This window comes from Vombatus ursinus, unplaced genomic scaffold (assembly GCF_900497805.2).
Source record: "Vombatus ursinus unplaced genomic scaffold, bare-nosed wombat genome assembly UNPS02014870.1, whole genome shotgun sequence".
In the NCBI taxonomy this organism is placed as follows: domain Eukaryota; kingdom Metazoa; phylum Chordata; class Mammalia; order Diprotodontia; family Vombatidae; genus Vombatus; species Vombatus ursinus.
Genome location: NW_020954648.1, coordinates 7693428 through 7712434, shown reverse-complemented (window position 1 = coordinate 7712434; position 19007 = coordinate 7693428). Strand labels below are relative to the sequence as shown.

Genomic DNA, 19007 nt, shown 5'->3' with positions numbered 1-19007 from the left:
GTATATAAATACATACATATATATGTATATAAATACATACATATATACATATATGTATGAAAAGTTTTACTTTTCTTAAAGGCAGAAGGGTGCATTGATAATAATTTTCATGAGAGAATGGACATATATTATAACATGAGACAATTAATTCCAATCTATTGAAGGATTTATTTGCAAAAAGGGGAGTAAACTCTTCTAAACTAGTTCTTGCAAAAAGGGGAGTAAACATTGGCATAGGCAGTCTAGGAAAATTTGGAAATCTCCATACTTAAATATTGGAATATTGGCTCATTCTCCTCTGGAAACAGGCAAATTGACAAGATGGAATCTTGAGATTCTTGCCAATCTTGTGTTTTTAGATGTAACCTCAGTTTCTACTATCTTTAATATGAGGAGGGGGAGAGGGATTATAATACCTTCCAGGCACTTCATATATTCTAGGTAATACCATTATTACTGCATGAAACTTTCTTTTTTTTCTGCTCTACCCCTAATTTCCTTCATCAGAAGAGGAGATATATCAGTAGATATGAGTTGGTGAAGAGGAAATTCAAAGTTTAAATGATAGCAATCATTTTTTCCGACTTGCCTATTATGAATAATGAAATGCATACAAAATAGCCAGCTTCTAATGCTCTAGTTTCAGCTCAAATTCTGATGACTCAGGATTTGCTTTCAAGCTTTAAAAACCTACCTCTAAAATAACAAAGTTAAAAATATGGCTTATGTTGTACAGTTAAGTATAACCTATCATGTGTAACTATAATCTTTCATATTTCTATATACTCAGACCAGATGTGTGTCACATCCCATTAGTTATATAATGTCCTCATATTTTTCTTCCCTTCATTCAGGCTGAAAGAACCTTCCTAACCTCAATCCCTCCTTTTTCTGAGTTTCTTAAAAATTTTTAGGTGCTCTGGAAATTTCAAATGCTTTTTTGAGATGGCAAAATTTATTTTAAAACTTAAACATCTGTTGATAATATTTAAGCAGAGAAGCATACTAATACATGCTTTTGCTTTTAAAAATAGCTGATGTACAATTTCCTTCTTTCCCCACCACCCCAAACATACCTAATAGTTTAATATCCTTCATAAATGAATTTATTTCACAGTAATTCACTGTGGAAATGGAAAAGGCTTAAAATAAGTAAAAACAGTTTAAAGCTATGGATCTAGAATACCAAGGATGCTTTGTACTTTCCCTACTGACTAAAGCAAAGGACAAAGACCAGGACAATCCAGGATTGTTCCTTATGAAATAGTTTAACAGGACTAGTCTTTTGGGGAAAGAATATTCCTTTTCAAATAATTGCTTACTATCCAGAATTTTCAAAGGAGACATGCTCAGTTTTTTCCTAAATGAAATTAATTCATTACAAATTAAGATTATCTTTCTTGAATGTTTATTCACCTGGTTAACTTTCTATTAAGTCCATAATCAGATAATTAGACCCTAAGATCTGCATTGAAATTTTCCACTTGCCGAAGATAAGCCATTTAGATGTAAGTCTCCTCAGCGTAGTAATTATGTTAAGGTACAATAGTTGCTCCATGGTTATATGTCCTGGAAGAGTTAGCCCACTTTTCTTAAGTACAATAGGAAAAATGTCAAATATATGCGTATACATTGGAAGGTGGGGGCAGGAAAGTGGGTTAGAAAGCACTTTCTGGTAGTTTTGCATGCCTGACCCCCTTGGGGATCTTGTGCATTTCCTTTCCCCTCACTCTCCCCCAACATTTTCCTGGAGGTATTATAGTGGTCCCTAAACTCACTGTGACATCCTTCTGTTTAACTCTCCATTATTTGAAGGCTCAGGATTTAAAGTTGGAATTGACCTTAGAGATCATTTAGTAGTCTCTAAATTTTATGTATGGGGAACCTAAGGCCTAAACACATTAAATAACTTGCCCAAGGTCACAGAAGTAGTAAGTAGCAGAATCAGGATTTAATCCAGGTTGTCTGACTCCAGTTGTGCTGTTATGAGGAAGGAGAAAATGTGCTAAAGACAAACCAGAAAATGTACTGGTTGGGCAAAGCTAAATACAGAGGAAATCTTTCTCAATCAATCAATCAGCTAATCAACTAACATTTATTAATGGTATCATGTGCCAAGTACTAGGCTAAGTGCTGGGGATACAAAGAAAAAAAGCAGGCCCTGCTTTTTTAGGGAGCTGGAAGTCTACTGGAGAAGACATCATGCAAACAACCATGAGCAAACAGGATAAATGCAGGATCAACTGGGGATCATCTCAGTGGGAAGGCACTGAGAGTAAGGAGGCCAAGGCATCTTGCAGAAGGTGAGACTTTGTGGCTAAGACTTGGAGGAAGGTAGGGAAGCAAAGAGGTGATGATGAAGAGGGAGAGGGTTCCTGGGGGGGCAGAGAGCAAAAATGCTTATAGTCAGGAGATGGAGTGTTGTGTGTGAGGAATAGCAAGGAGGCCAGTGTCACTGGATCACAGAGAATGTGGAGCGAAGGAAAATGTAAGTCAATGTACAGGAGAAAACAAAGTGTTGAAAGCACTGAGAGGCCTTTTATAACATATCTCAGGCAGCTAAAGGTGCCAAGGGAATGGGAAGAGAAAAAATAATCTATCTATCTATCTAACTGCCTATCTATCATCTGTCTATCCATCTCTCCATCTCTCCATGTATCTATCATCTATCATTTATTGCTCTGTCATCTATCTCCATTGATCTATCATCTATCTCTTATCTCTCTGTCATCTATCTCTATCATCTATCTTTTATTTCTCTATCATCGATATCTTTGTCATCTATCATCAATCTCTTATCTCTCTATCATCTATCCATTAATCTATCTTCTGTCTCATCTCTGTCATTTCTATCATCTATCCATTAATCTACCATCTATCAATCTATCATCTCTCTATCATCTACCACTGTCTATCATCTCTCTATTATCTATCACCTGTCTCTGTCAATCTATCATCTGTCTCTTATCTCTCTATCACTCATCCATCTCTGTCTGTCTGTCTGTCTATCTGACTATCATTTCTTGGTTTAGACCTGTGATTTCATTGGTGTGGGGGGGAGAATTTTCTTTACCAGTGAAGATCAGGCAGCTAGGTCTCAGTGAATAGTGCTTGACTGGAAGTCAGGAATATATAAATCCAAATCCTTCCCCAGACATTGAACAGCTCTGTGATTCTGGGCAAGTCACTTAATCTCTTTCAGCCTCAGTTTTTTCCTTGTTTGTGAAATGGGATGATAATATCACCTGCTTGGCTGACTGGTTCTAAGGATCAGTTGAGAAAAGACTTGTAAAGCACTTGGCAAACCACGAGGCACTATAAAATGCTAATTATTAATGTAATTGTCAGCACCTGAAGAGGAACTTAGAGATTTAGAGAATTACCTGAGGGCACAGAGAGGTTTCAGTGACTTGCTCAGGATCACACATCCAGCATTTATCAGAGATGAGATTTGAACCACGATCTTTCTCACTTCAAGGTTACTTCTCTATCCATTTATATCATACTGCTTTTGTGTGTAAAATATTACCCACCCCCATCCAAGGCAACTGAAAGGATGTCAATAACTGCCCAATAAATGAACCTAATTTCTCACTTTTATAAAATCTCCATGAGAATGCTTTACACCAATGGTTCTTTCAATATAATAATAATAATAAACATTTTTATAGGGCTTACTATGTGCCAAGCACTTTACAATTATTATATCATTTGATCCTCACAGTAACCCTGGGAGATAGGTTCTCCACTTTACAGATGAGGAAAATGAGGCAAACAGAAGTTAATTGACTTGCCCAACGTCACACAGCTAGTAAATGTCTCCTTTGGAATCTTATGTATTTTATTTTATGCATTTAAAAACATTATTCTGAGAAAGGTTCCGTAGAATTCATCAGACTACCAAAGAGGTGCATGATACAAAAGATTTAAGAACTCCTGATCTACACACCAATGAGGCTGTCCTTGATGAAAATATAGGAAGGGAATAGAATTTTTATAATTTTGCAAAAAAAGTTCTCTACCATAGGACACATCTTGAGAAGTAAACAATTGACTGAAATATGTAGAAATATAAAAAAATGAATTTGTAACACAGCCTCAAAGGCTTTTCTCTGACAAGAAGTCTATCTTAAACATGTGTTAAGATAATGCAAGATTTCTTGATAAATATAGCCACAGAGATAATTATGCCTTTTGACTATTCATGTTAAGTGAAGCATAGGATTGAGGAATATAGCCTCGCGTATCCAAAGGTTTCAGTCACTGTTCAACCAGGCCTATAACAGCCAAATGCAAGAGGGTTAGGGAAAAAGCAAAGGAATTAGAAATACCTATTGTCCAAGTAGAAGTGTGGTGTTGGTAGGATAGCCTGTCAAATTAGTACATTGGTATAGAATATCAGGGACAAATTTTATAGTTGGACAATAAGCTGGGCCTAGAATTGAACAGCAGAAAAAAAAAAGTGGGCTGGTTTATGTATGGGACATTGTGCAGTCCTTTAAAGTTCTTAAACTGCTACCAGAAAAAAAAATTAGAATTAAACAAAATTTAAAAAAAGCAAAACCAAATCATTTAATATCAGCTTTCTTAGGTGATGCTATGCAGTTGTGAATCTTGCAATATCACAATTTCCAAAGAATCAGTTGTGTGTGACTTAAAAGTCAGTGGACATGGACATAGTGTACATGAGTAGACTGTATACATTTTTCTAATGATGGATTTTTTAAAGGGATTTTTTTGTTTGGTCTAAACTGACTTGTCTGAGATAGGGGCAACACAATGAGAGAATCTATCCTACCATAATTCTGCAGCTTAGTCTTAGAAATTTATCTGGGAGACCTGACTGAGAGGATAAGTGACTTGCTCAACATCACAAGCCAATATGTGTCAGGGGCAGGACTTGAATCTAGGTCATCCTGATTCTTCTCTAGCTCTCTGATACGTAAAAGAGTAACCTGATCTTGTGGTAATTAGGTAACAGAGAGGAGTGAGTCCCCAGGGGAACAGCTTGGGGGTTATATTGATGCCCACAAAATACATAAAAATACCTAGAGGAAAGCCACTAGCATGTTGGGTAGACTCTTTATGAAGGGTCTTCTGAAAAAAAATATGGATAAGAATTACATAGATAAAAAGGCATTTATGGGTAAGGCTCTGACACTGTAGAGCAACCCCATATCAATGAGATCATTATACCCTTTGAAAGATTAAGGTATATGTGACCATGATTCGTCTGAATTAAAACTAGCCTTCCTGAAGGACAAAAGTAAAGGAAGGGGGACTCTTTTCCCTCCGTTCCAAATTCCTCCCTCCAAGTATGGGTGTGTTTGACCCTCTTAAGCATCTTCACCTCCTTATAGAAGGTAGAAATAGGTGAAACATGCAGTTTAATAGTATCATAGAAGATGAGATTTGGAAGCTCTCTATGGGTCATCTAGATCAATGCCTTGTCAAAGAATAAGTCCCCAAGGGGCGATGCCTTGGCTTAAATACTTCCATTGATAATTTACTCTCCTTTGAGATAGTACTTTCTTCTTCTTCTTCTTTTTTAAACTCTAATTGTTAAGAGCTTCTTCCTTCCACTGAGAAAGTCTGTGTTCTCTGAAACTTCTGCCTCTTGGTCCTTTATTTTTCCTTTTGGGACAAAGCAGAAAAAAGTCCAATTCCTCTTCCACGTGATTGCCTTCAAATATTTGGAAACAGGTAGATTTTCTCATCTCCAAGCTAAATATCCCCAATTCCTTCGATCAGTCAGTCCTCTTATAACATGATTTTGATTCACTTCACCATCTCAGTTACCCTTCTCTGGATGAAATGCAGGTTGACAGCGTCCTTCCCATAAGAGGACAGCTACAAATGATTCCAGTACTCCATATGTGTTCAGATCAAGTCACAGTTTTGAGCAGGATTTTTCTGTCTTCTGCTTGTTGAAAGTGGCTAGCTTTATCACCTCTGCCAACTATAGAGTGTAGCTATAGGCAACAAGAGAGAGATTAAGAATCAAGAGGCAGTAGTTTTATGAGGCTAAAATATGTAATTACTTACTAGCTATAATGCATTTTGTTCATATTTAAAGAATAATAAAAATACTGAATATTTTGATGCTTCAATCAATCTGCAATTTCATTAATATGGGTACTCTCTCCAGTGATGCAGATTCAGTTCATCCATGCCCTCTAATTCTCTGTGACCTTGGTCCATGTCATATGAGCCCTTTGAAAAAAAATAATCCTACTATACCTGTCTTAGACTCATTACAATACAGACTGACTGTAGCATTCAAAGACTTCCACCATATGGATGCAACCTACCTATACAACCTTATCTCATACTGCTTCCATTTCTGTATTCTATATTCCTATCAAACTGTATGTACTCTATCCCTTATTCTCTCCTGCCCTCTCTCATCTCTGTGCCTTTACTCAAACCATTCCCTCCATGCCCCCCAAAATTTCCAAAAATGTCAACAAATCCCAGCCAACAAACCAAGTATCTTATTATTTGATTTTTTGAAAAATTGAACAAAAGTGAAATGGAGCCTGGTCAGCAGCAGTAAGAACTGTCTACCTGTCAGGGGATGATCAGAATATGGAAATGAGACAGGCTCACTGGAATGGATCTGACAGGTGAGGCAAGTCTTAGCAATAGACAACAGGAGGCAGTCCAGGCAGCCAGGAAGTGGGTGTCAGAGAGTCTCGGCGGTAGATAAAAGACCTATCTTTATAGACAGGTGGGGAACTAGATGTTTGAGGACTCAGACAGCAGGCAAGATAGGTGGTCATTGTTAAGGAAGTCCATCAGAAGGCACAAGTTGCTTTCTTAGATGATAGGTAGAATTCAACTTAATGCAACAAGTATTTATTAAGCACATATTTTGCTATGTCCTGTGGATGTAAACATAGATAATTAGCAATCATTGACATTCCTATGTTCTTTAACATTTTTCAAAATCTTTATATGCTTTCTCTTATTTGATCCACATTATTCTATGAAGATCCTGTAATCTTCCAAAATACTTTAGTAAAGTTATTGAAGCCATTTTACAGATGAAGAAACTGAGGCTCATAGAGGTTAAATGACATGGCAAGTGTCAGAAGCTGGATTTGAAACCAGGTCTTTCTGATTCCAAGTCAGCATTCCATTCATTATGTCATGCTACTTATTCTACATGCCCACCTTTCCAGGAGATTACAGTCTAATGAGGGAGAGGGGAAGAAAGGAAGAAGGACAAGTGCACAGATTACTGTGATGCAAAGGAGAGTGAAATAAGTGGATAGGAGTGACACAAGGCAAATAATTATAAGTCATTTTCATTGAGAGAGAACATTTTCACCTGAGGTGGGTGGAAAGTAGAGAAGGCTTCATGAAGGAGGTGGAATCTGAGTTGGGCCTTAGATATGGGGACTTTATTATATGGAGATTTGGTGAGAGAAAATTTTTTTGGGCATGGCAGAGAATGGTTTGAGTAAAGGCACAGAGATGAGAGAGGGCAAGAGAGAACAAGGGATGGAGTATGGTACGGTTTGATAGGAATATAGAATACATAGATGGAAGTAGTATGAGATAAGGTTGTATAGATAGGTGGCATCCATATGTTGGAAGTCTTTGAATGTTAGAGTCAATGGCAGTTATATTTAGTAAATAGTGGGAGATTACTAGAAATTTTCGAGTAAAGTAATAATGATCATAGCTATGCATCGGGAAGGTTGTTTAAGCTTCTGTCCTGGAGAAAAATGGATTGGAGAGGGGATAGACTGGAGGCAGGAGGACCAATTAGGAGGCAATTCTAACAGTTTAGACAAGAACACTTGAAAGCCTCAATTAGGGTGGTAGTAGTGGGCATGGAAAAGAAGGAACATATATGAGAAATGTAAAGGTAGAAAATGGTGAATTTGACAACTATGTGAGTGGGGGAAGAGAGAAGAAAAAAAAAGTCAAAGGTAGTTCAAGATTACAAACCTAAAGGCGATCCAGAAGATGGTGGTAACATTGATAGAAATAGAAAAGTTAAGGAGAAGGATGGTTTTTAGGGGTAGATGATGAGTCCAAGTTTGGACATGGTGAGTGCGAGGTCCTGATGGGATGGCTTTCTAGCATCATGCTAGTCTGGTGGTATACTGTAGGTAAAAGTCTAGACAGTTGGTTGGCATCAAGGGGGGCGGGGTTCCTGTCATGGAGAATGAGGAATAAGCCTTCAACCCTTTGTAAGGTTTTGGTTGAGGGAGATAGCATGCCAGTCCTAGAAGAATCAGGGAATGGAGCAGGAATTCTGGTAAGATTCCCAGGGACCTGGTTAGTGATATATGAGGCAGGGGAAACAGATGGTTATCCCAAGTATTAGACTCTTGGGCCCTCCCACTTGAAAGGCAGTAAGTTGTTTGTGGAAAGCAAAAGAGTCATTGACCTCATTCCTGTTTATAATTAGCCAGTACCCCCTGGGCTGTGAGACAGCTACAGGGTGCTGGTAATCAGGATTATAAATTGTTTTGAAGCTGACCCCTGGGGTATTTGTGGTAGAGTGTAAGAGAGGACAGTCTGTGGAATCACAGAGAGCAATTAGTAATGAGTACAAGTGGTAGGAGTGTGAGTCACTGTTAGCAGAGGTGTGTAAGTCAGTGTGACTAGGTAGGGCTATATGGCTGAAGTCCACTGGGGGCCTTTGAGTACATCTCCTCAGAGGTTTCAGCATACTCCCATGGGTGAACCCTCATTTAGTACATGTACTAATAATGTCAAAATTGAGGAAACACACAGAGGTGAGCACCCTGAGTCCATATCCAGTTGATGAAATTGAGACTTCCTGGGGCTCTGGTTTCTTCTTGAAAGGATACTTAATATACAATATAGATAAATATTAGGTAAGGACAGCACTTTATTTCCTCCACCACAGAAGAAAATGCTTAATCCAAAAAAAGAATAGAGAAATAGGCATTCACAAAGTCAGAAACAGAGCTATAATCCAACATACACATTATGCTCTCTGAGGAGGTAAACCACTTTGTGGAACTGCTGAATAGATATTTATGATATTTCAAATTCATAAAGCCTTCATCGTCTGAGCACATCACAACATCCAGATCTCCTGGATAGCCAGGGCTTGGTTTGGTTTGGTTTTTCATTAGTTTTTCCCCTGAGGGATCATCCTGGTAGTGGTGTCCTTCTCCTTTGAGGAGCCCTAGTCCTTGTCCACTGGGCAGTTCCTAGCAGATTCTAGAACTCCTGAATTCTGAAAAGACAGACTAGACACAATTTCTGTTGGTTGTTTACACCAATGAAGGTTTGGACCATCTCTGATATTCAATTTCACATCTGATTAGCCTAAGTTGCATTTTTGTTCCCTCTTGTGAGGATATTTCCTTATATCTGTTAGTCCACATTAGTTAGATATAGACTGAACCCTGTTGTACTGTACTCCAGTTGTTGAAGTGATAGGGCTGCTTAACTAATCAGATTAAGTAACCTTCTGGTGAGGAAGAGTACTATGAAGATATAAACTGCTAATTCTGTTGCATTGACAGTCGCTTAAAAGCCAATTCCTCCCTTTAATCAAACTCAGAAAGAGCTAAAATCATATCTATAGAGATAGATATTGCCTGCTTTAAAAAAAAGTCTGAAATTTCAAAATTACATAGACATTTATATGTAAATATAAATATATACATATACATGCATTTAGATATAGACAGATAAGTCATGCTTTCACCAGAAGTTTCAAGAAAGGATTCCTTTCCATAATGAGTATGACTAAATCATTGTTAACCATGTGATAGAGTTATCTTAGTATTTGCTATGTTTAGTAGAGCAAAAGACAGAAAATCTTAAAGCTCAAATATTAAGATCCATTGGCAACTGGAGGCCAACCACAAATAGAGATAAAACATCTCTGAAGTGATCATGTAAGCCAAGGGGAAGATGATAATTTAACAAAAGTTGATGCAATTTTAAGTACTTTTTACAGGTATTACATATACTTTTATATACACATAAGTAGACTTACACATACACAGAAATCTATCTTTTATTAAAGCATAAGAATGGAATGAGTCTTCCTTAGCATCAGAAGTTTTTGAAAATAACAGTTAGCATGTTATTCAATGGAGAAATAGGCCTTATCACCAATATAAATATAAGGCAGGGCTCTCCATGGTTATTGTTACTATTTGACAATTTTAGAAAAAAAGTATTGCAATAAAGCACGAAAATGAAACTAAAAGGCTAAGTATTGGCAAAGAAGTGAGTCAGTAGAGAAAGATATTTGGATACTGCCTCTGATACAATCTTTTAGTATGACTGTGTGCAAGTTAATTAATCTCTCTGAGTCTCAGTTTCCTCATCCATAAAATGTATACTACTTGTAATAACTACATCTTAGGGTTGTTGTGAGGATTGAATGAAAAAAAAAAGTCTTTGTAAATCTTAAAGTGCAAAAGAAACACAGACTATCACTATTTTTATTGCTTACATAATTAATCAACAAGCATTTATCAGTACAAACTCGTATTTAAATCTATGTGAGAAAGCAGACAAAAGTAACATAGAGACAAGTATGTAATATTCTTAGTGAAACACTAAGTGGTGGGTAAAAGAGATTGGGTAGGTTAAAAGAAAGGATGAGGAGATGTTTGAGAGGAATGGAAGCTTAAAAGGAGAAAGTAAATGAATCTGTAAAGACAGGGTTTCTTGTATAAATAAGAGGGAAAATGAATAATTAGGAAAGTGCTCCCACAATAAAAGTTTTAATTGATTTTTGTGCAAGATCCATGGACAAGTAATTTCTATCTGGCCTTAACCTTGGGCAAACCTAGTGTTAAATTGCTTTATATAATTGTCGCTGTAAAACTTCTAAGTACATCTAATTTACATCAAGATCAGTCCTCATTATGCCTGTGGGGATTATCATCAATATTTAATATTTTCTCTGGATTTCAGAATGTATAGAGGTTAGGGTAGCAAATACCATGACATTAAGTCAAATCAATTCTTCTTCTCCACTATTCTAAACTCACAATATTATGGCACATGGTATGGTAGAAAGAGAGCTGAAATTGAAGTCAGAAGGCCTTGGCTTTGAATTTTAGCTCCACTGTTTACTACCTGTCAGCCGCCAGGCAACTCCTAACCTCTCTTTCTGGATCTTAGTTTCCTCATCTTTCAAATGAGGTGATTGAAATAGATTGATTTAGATAAAATGAAAGATAGCATCCTTATCATATTTTTAGATGACAGAACTGGGAAGAATCATTAAAATTATGGTCGATAATCAGTATTCAAAAATATATCTTGGCAGGCTAGAATGTAAGGCCAAATCTCATGAGATGAACTTGAAAAGGGAGACAGTATGGTGTAACTGAGAGAGAGCTAGACTTCAACTCAGGAAAACCTGAGTTCAAGTCTCATCTGTGGTAAATGATGAGTATGTGACCTTGGGTATATCACTTAACTTCTCATTGCTCTGGGGAACTCTTATACCATAAGTTGCAGAGAAGGTGCTAACTAACCTGCCTTGCTGGAGGAAGTTTCCTCATCCAAGAGTTCCCTGTATCAATGAAATCACAGGTCTAGTCCCTATCCATAAATGTAGAATGTTATGATTGGGTTTAAAAAATCACAGGTACAAGATGAAGGAGATATGGATAGATAGTAGATTTTTTTAAACTTAGGGATTTTTGTAGAATGTTAGCTTAATATGAGTCAATGGTGTATAATAGGGTAGTCAGGAAAGTTAATGCAATCGTAGGTTTCATTAAAAGAGGCATACATTCCAGAAATAAAGAGAAAGTAATTAGAATCCATTCTGCTTTTTCCAGACCACATCTGATGTGTTGGGTTCACATCTAGGCACCAGGTTTTAGGAAAGACATTGATTAGCTGGAGAACATGTAGAGAAGGGAAATCAGGAAGTTGAGGGGACTTGAGTTCCTGCCATATAAGAAAACACTGAAGAAAATAGGGGTGGTTAGTCTGGAGAGGAGAAGAGTCAAGGAATACATGATATCTGCTGCCTTCAGATATTTAAGGGCTGGTGTGGAAAAAAAAAACCCCAACTTTTTCTTCTTGGCTCCACAGGGTAGAATCAGCAGCCATGGGTAGAAATGGTAAAGAGGAAGATTTAGGCCTGATATAAGAAAGAGTTTTCTAACATGTCAAGCTGACCAGAAGTGGGATGGGCTGCCTTAGGAGGCAGTGGGCACCAGTGGGCATGTCTACCCTCCATAAGGGAGTAACTTTCTCCGATTGAATGCGTATGTGGGAGAATCCTCCCTTACATGTCCAAGCAACATTGTAGACTTTAACTGTACTATAAAATGATGTTGATATGAGAAAATGTATTCATAGTTTTGATTTAAAGTGCCCTCACTCACACTGGTAGTAACTAGCGGAGCTGGGATTTGAACCCAGGTCTCCAGAATCTTAAGACCACCATGTTTTCCACCACACCATGATGCCTCTCACTTGCATTATTGTTAATATTAAATAGCAACAGGCAAGGATGGGTAGTGGAAAGAGCACTGGATATGGCATCGGAGAACCTGGGCTTGAATCCTAACTCTGCTACTTACTACCTATATGACCTTTGGTAAATCACTTCATTTTTCTGAACCTCAGTTTCCAAATTTGTAAAATGAGAAATATGGACCAAATGACTTCCTAAGCCCTTCTAGTTTTAAATTTATGATTCTACAATCCTTTTAGCTCAAAATACTATTACATCCTGTGATACTAATTATACAGATGATTATGAGATTCCTGGCTATTAGAGCCCTTGCTAAGTGTTAAGACAGATCTGAGCAATAAAACACAATAATAAAAATACTAGCAAAATGATAGAAATATCTTTTCTCTGAAAAGCAAATTGTACTAGATAAGTACATACAGAAAAATATTCTTGCTGGTTCTGTAGGATCACCTGGACTAATAGGCAGAGGTTTTTTGTTTTGTTTTTTTTGTTCCCTCTCTGTTCCCTCCTTCTCATGTGTGCTTGAATCATTACATGCTGTTCCATTTCAGTGGCTGAATGGCGTAATAGTTTCTTGAACTCATTATACATTACTTCATTCATTTAAACACCAAGAGGTTAGATGTAATTTTTAAAAATATCTTCTGAATCAACCTGGAACCAGAGACTTAGACAACTTGCAGTCTTTGAGTTAAAGGGTATTCATTTTTTGCAAATTCTTTGGGTTTATTCAAGACTATAAAGGAAATAAAATAAAATTAGTTGCCTGACTAGCTGCATTGAAGCAGTTTTTATGTATGAGGAGAGCACTAATGAATTGAGACAATAGTCGTTTACATTTTTCTTCTGTTCGATGTTTTTTTCCTGGTGAACAGAATTGATGTATTGCTGGCTTTTGGCCCATCTTGAATCCAAAGGGGCATCCAAAGGGGCATTAATATTTAGGGGCTTAGCACAGAGCCTGGCATATAGTTGGTGCTTAATAAATATTTGTTGATTGAATACTTCATCCCTATTCTCTGAGAGCATACTCTCTAGAAGAAATAAAACACACATGTAGAAAATAGAAAGCAGTAAATATAATTATAGATATAGACACAGACATATACACACATATACACATGTGTATATGTCTGTCTATATCATATTTACCTTCTATTTATATACACATACTTTATATATATGTGTGTGTCTCTCTATATACATATACACATATACATGAATATGTATATGCAAATATATGTATACGTATACACATGAATACATAGATATATGTAATATATTATACATTTTTATATATATCTAGATTTTAGGAAGTTGGTGGTCTTAAGGATAGAAAGTATTCTCCATGCTTCTAACATACAAATATATCTCCATACAAGTGGATAGGGATTACTGTGGGTTGGCACTTGTTCTGATTTGAATATCCCTGAGCAGTCAAGTCAATATGGTATAGAATACCAAGAGAACATCTGTTACTTTGGTCAATGAGTGAATCATACTCCTACCTTCACTTTCTCATATGAGACAGAACTTCGAGAAAAAAGAACTTAGATCATGTGCATGGACTCTGGTTTCAACTCTATACATATGTATAGGTATAGATATAGTTATCTATACATGTTCATACATTGATACCACTAGTTCAGATCGATCTATCAATCAATCAATCTATCTATCTATCTAAAAAGAATTTAGAGGAGAGAAACATTACGTTTGGCCAGGGTAGTAGGGAATGGCCTCATGAAGGAGGTGGTATTTGATTTTGACTTTTGAAGGTGACTAGGATTTTGATAGATGGAGATTGGAGATTAAGATGCAGATTTCAATCAAAGGGAGTGGTTGGACAAAGGAAAGTAATTTTAACATCAATCATATCCATTCCCTTCTCTCCGTTCATACCATCACCATCCTAACTATCATAATAGGTTCTAATCATGTTCCCTGACTCCATTTTCTCTCCCTCTTTACTAATGATCTACTAAGATCATAGATTTTGAGCTGGTGGGAGCTTTAGAAGTCATCGAGCCCATCTCCCTCATTTTATAGATATGGAAACTGAGACTGGAAATGTTGGGTGACTTCTTCAGGCCATACAATACTTATCTGAAGAAGGATTTAAAATGAGATCTTCCTATGTCTAGCATTCTGTCCACTAATCCATGCTGCCTACATCCAACTGCCAGAATAATCTTCATAAGGAGTAAGTCTGACCGTATCAGTCCCCTGAATGAACATTTTCAATGACTTCCTCTTACTTATAGGAATTGGTAATGAAAGACACACAATGGCTTCAACCTCCCTTTCCAGAATTGATTTGCCTTATTTCCCTTTCATATACACTAAAGTACATTCAAGCTGGACTACTAGCTGTGCCCAAATTTAGCATTCTGTCTCCTCTTCTGTCTTGTTCTATGTAATCTCACAGGCCACCCTCTCTGCTGGGGATGTATTCCTTGCTAATTTCTGCCTTTCAGAACCTTATCTTCGTTCAAGGCTTATTAATAATAACAATAAAAGCTAGTTACTTACATAACATTTTAGTGTTTGGAAAATGCTTTACATGTCTTATTTCATTTGGTCCATATGACATCTCTATGATGGTGGTATTATTAGCCTCATGTTTCTGTTGAGCAAAGTCAGGGAGGGAGAGAGTGGGTGACTTTTTTAGAGTTACACATCCAGTGTTTGAGGCTGTAGTCAAACTCAACTCTTCCTGACCATGTCTAGCCGTCACTTCATTTTTGAAGTCTTTGCTGGTTCACCCACCTGAAAGTGTCTTCACTCCTCAAATGTTCCTAGAATACTCTGGATTTCTCCTTTGCCCCTATAATTCATTATCTTGTATTATTCTTACCTAATATATGTCAAATTCCCCCTACTCCTATAGTGGAGGGGAAACTCCTTGACAGAGTGGACTATGGTTTTTTTTTTAAGGCAATTGGGTTAAGTGACTTGCCCAGGGTCACACAACTAGTAAGTGTCAAGTGTTTGGTCTGAGGCCGGATTTGAACTCGGGTCCTCCTGACTTCAGGGCCAGTGCTCTATACACTGCGCCACTTAGCTGCCCCTGACTATGGTATTTTTTAATCATTGTATACTCAGCATCTACTTTAGTGCCTTTTATATAACAGGTCTTAAAAGGAAGGAGTTCATAAAATTAAATGGAAACTACAATAGGTATTTTGAATAGACTCAGAAAGATATAAGTAAGGAATTATATATCAGGTGGTCTGAATAGCTAAGAATTATTGCAATTCTCCTCAAAATTTGGATTTCTACCATTCTTCTCAGGTCTTATTTTCTTTAACTTTCATATTTTTATTTTTTTTCATTTTATATTCCATTCCTTATCCTTTGCATCAAAATATAGTTATTATTCAATTGTCTGTGATAACAGAGAGGGGGACTGTGGCAAGGACAATTCTAATTTATGGAGAAGCCCAACTCATATAGTCAGAACCCCAGTTAATCGGATTATTTTTCTGGTACTTAGTTTTTAGGAGTAAAAGTAGTGTAAAAAGAAAACAAACTGATATCAGAGATTTGTTTTTGTAGATGCACACACAGACAAGAATCTTTTCCAGATGTTCCCTGTGTTCAGTACAAATCCAGGACAACTTCGTGTATTTGAAAGTACTGTAAAATAACAAATGGTGCTCCTAATATTAGTATATGTATGTATGTATGTATGTCTGTATAGAGTATACATATGTATAGGATAAAGCCCCTAGTCCATGCACATGCTCTAAGTTTTTCTCTCTCTAAGTTTTGTCTCATACTAGAAAGTGAAAGCAGGACAATGATTCACTCATTGGCTAAAGTCATAGATATTCTCTTGCTTTTCTCTACTATATTGCTATTGCATTATCCACTGTCACCCAAAAAAGTCCCCCTTGTGTTCACTATATTGTGATGACTCAGGAAGGAAAGTAGACTAATGGGTTTTTAAAAAGATTTTCAACAGAAAGTTTTGAAGATAAAAGCCTTTAAAATAAACCCTCAGTTAACTGGAATACTTTCCCTTGCTCTCTACTACTGTTGAGGTTATTTTACTGATTTTTTCAGTACCAGGTAATGTCCACGTCCATGAAATAGCTTTCCTTTCCTGGCTATTTTTTGGTGTAGGATGATTTTGACATTGTCACTCCATCAGTACTCACTAACTGGTGAGGGGTAAACAGTCAAGATGTATCCAAGTGAAAAGCAAGGGCCAATCAGTGGTTAAAAATTCGCCATTTATGATCATCTGGTGGATTTTTGAGAGTTAAAATTTTATCACTTAGATAAAAATAATTTAGAACTGGATTTATGTTGTTTCCTTCCTTTCTTTGATCTCTTCTATATTCCCTTTCCATTGATTTTTGATGGGAATTTGTATTCATGGTCAAGTCCTTGTTCTGATCTAGCCCAGTGGTACAAAGTTAGAAAACAGGAGGGACTGAAAAGTGGACAGGAGGAATTATAAGCAATCCTACAAATATATTTGTGAGTTGGCAGATTTGTTTTAACCTAGAGTTATAGAAGGTCAGAGTTGGGAGGCATTGCAGAGATCATCTAGTCCAATCCCTTCTTTTTACAGATGAGGAAACTGAAGCCCAGGAAGGATAAGCAAGTAGTTTAAGATCACATGGGCTAGTAAGTACAAGACCCAAGAACAGAGGTCATTTGTAAAGTTGGTGTTCATGCACTGGGGACACCAAATTCCAACATATTTTATCAGAAAGTTATTGGTTAAATAATGGACTTTGAGATTCCAGCTGTTCTGAGTGACTGATAAAACATGGATGGCATTTCCACCTTCCTTTCATTCTTTTCCTTCTGTAGGCTGCTCTGCAAGTTGGAGGCCATGGAGAAAGACTGCATCAGTGCCGGGAGGTAATGCTACTAACATACAAATCCATCCCTATGCAAGTGGATGGAGAGCCCTGTAAGTTGGCCCCTGCTCTGATTCGGATATCCCTGAGAAATCAGGCCAACATGGTGCAGAAGAGCAAGAGGAGAACGTCCATGCCTTTACTTAATGAGTGAGTCATAATCTTGTTTTAAATTACTTCTGTGAGACAGCTTAGAGAAAGGAAAATTCATAGCATGTGCATGAACTGACTGGTGGCCTCCTTGTATGTGTATGTGTAAGAAGAAGAGAAAATCCCAGGGGCCCCAGTGGTTCCTTGCTTTCCAGCTTATGGAAAAATGCATCATCTTTGTGTTTTATTGTGCAGTGTCCTCTACCCTTTTTTTTTGTACAAAGTACTATCTTGTGCATGGTAGGTGTTTTTGCTTGGTGTTGAAGTGTGTTTGGTTTGGGGGCAGAGTAATTTCAATTTATTTATCCTTAAGGAAACAGTCTAGGTGAATCTCTACCCATCTCACCAAAGAGATGCCCTTAGTTTTTACTAGTCTTTGATTATTTAGAGAGAGGTAGTCTTATCCAGAGCTGGTCCAGGCAAAATCATGAAGCAGAAAAAGTTCATTGTCTGTTTTGTACAATCTTCTCCTGTCTTTCACTACGTTCCCACTCCTGCCCTTTCTAGGCATACAGTTTCTTCATGCTTCCCAATTTTATGACCCATCAAGGCTTCCCTTGATGATGCTGACGCATATTTAAAACTATTCCTGACCCCTTTTACCTCTGTAACAAAATTTGTCCATCATATACTTGGTACCCTTGAGGCTATGCCAGTTGACTGAATTGCTAATCTGAAGGGGAAAAAAGAATTGAAATAAAATTTTGTGGCTAATAATGTAGTGCTTGTTCCAGCTAACATTTGATTTTATTAGTAGTCATCAATGCTTCAGCAAAGAGAAAATCTGCTTGCTCTCAGTTTACATAAAGGCATTTCTCTCCTAGCCTAGAACATCTCTGTGAGTACACCTACCTTAATGTCATCCTGAAAAATCAGGAAACTGAACTCAAAGCCAATTATTGAAAGAGATCCATTTAACCCATCTCTCTGTCATGGCACATATTTTATTATACTGTTAGGCTGAGTTCATTGTTAGAACTGAGTATTCTTGGAATGGAAATGAGTGTGTGTCCTCTGTCAGTACTTCTGAAAATGAAGTGTGAGGGGTCTTCCTTAACCTCTGTTTCCTCTCTTCTCAGAACTCTTTCTAAATTTCCTGACACTCATCCCATGTAAGATGGTCCTATTTGGAGAGGTTTTTTAGTATTCTTTCTGCCTTTGTCCTTCTGTTATGGGAGATATAGATCCTTGGTTCCAATTACTTCCGCCTTCTATTCTGAAACCATATCTGGTGCTCATTTCTCCCCAACAGTATCAGTTGGGAGAAGCAATGACTGGTTCAAGGACAATATTGGAATGAATGAGTCACCTTGCTCAGTAGGGATCATATTGACAGACAACTGAGCATGGTAATGAAATATAATGCTGTTCTTCAGGGGAAAAAGATTCCTAGGTAGAAGGATCGCTGCCTGTCCCACAAATTGTTTCACATCTTAGTAACCTTTACTATCAGGAAACTCTTTCTAAATAACCAGTATAGCCTGCCCATTATCTGAGATATCATTTGCATTATATAATACTCA

General features: G+C 37.2%; 1 protein-coding gene across 1 annotated transcript in view; it reads left to right on the top strand.

The window, feature by feature from the left end:
- DGKI (diacylglycerol kinase iota) overlaps positions 1-19007 on the top strand; it is a 543147-nt gene that overhangs the window by 324266 nt on the left and 199874 nt on the right. The window contains exon 20 of the mRNA XM_027842255.1: positions 17285-17484. Coding sequence (XP_027698056.1) covers positions 17285-17484 — 200 coding nt within the window. The remainder of the gene's footprint in view (positions 1-17284; positions 17485-19007) is intronic.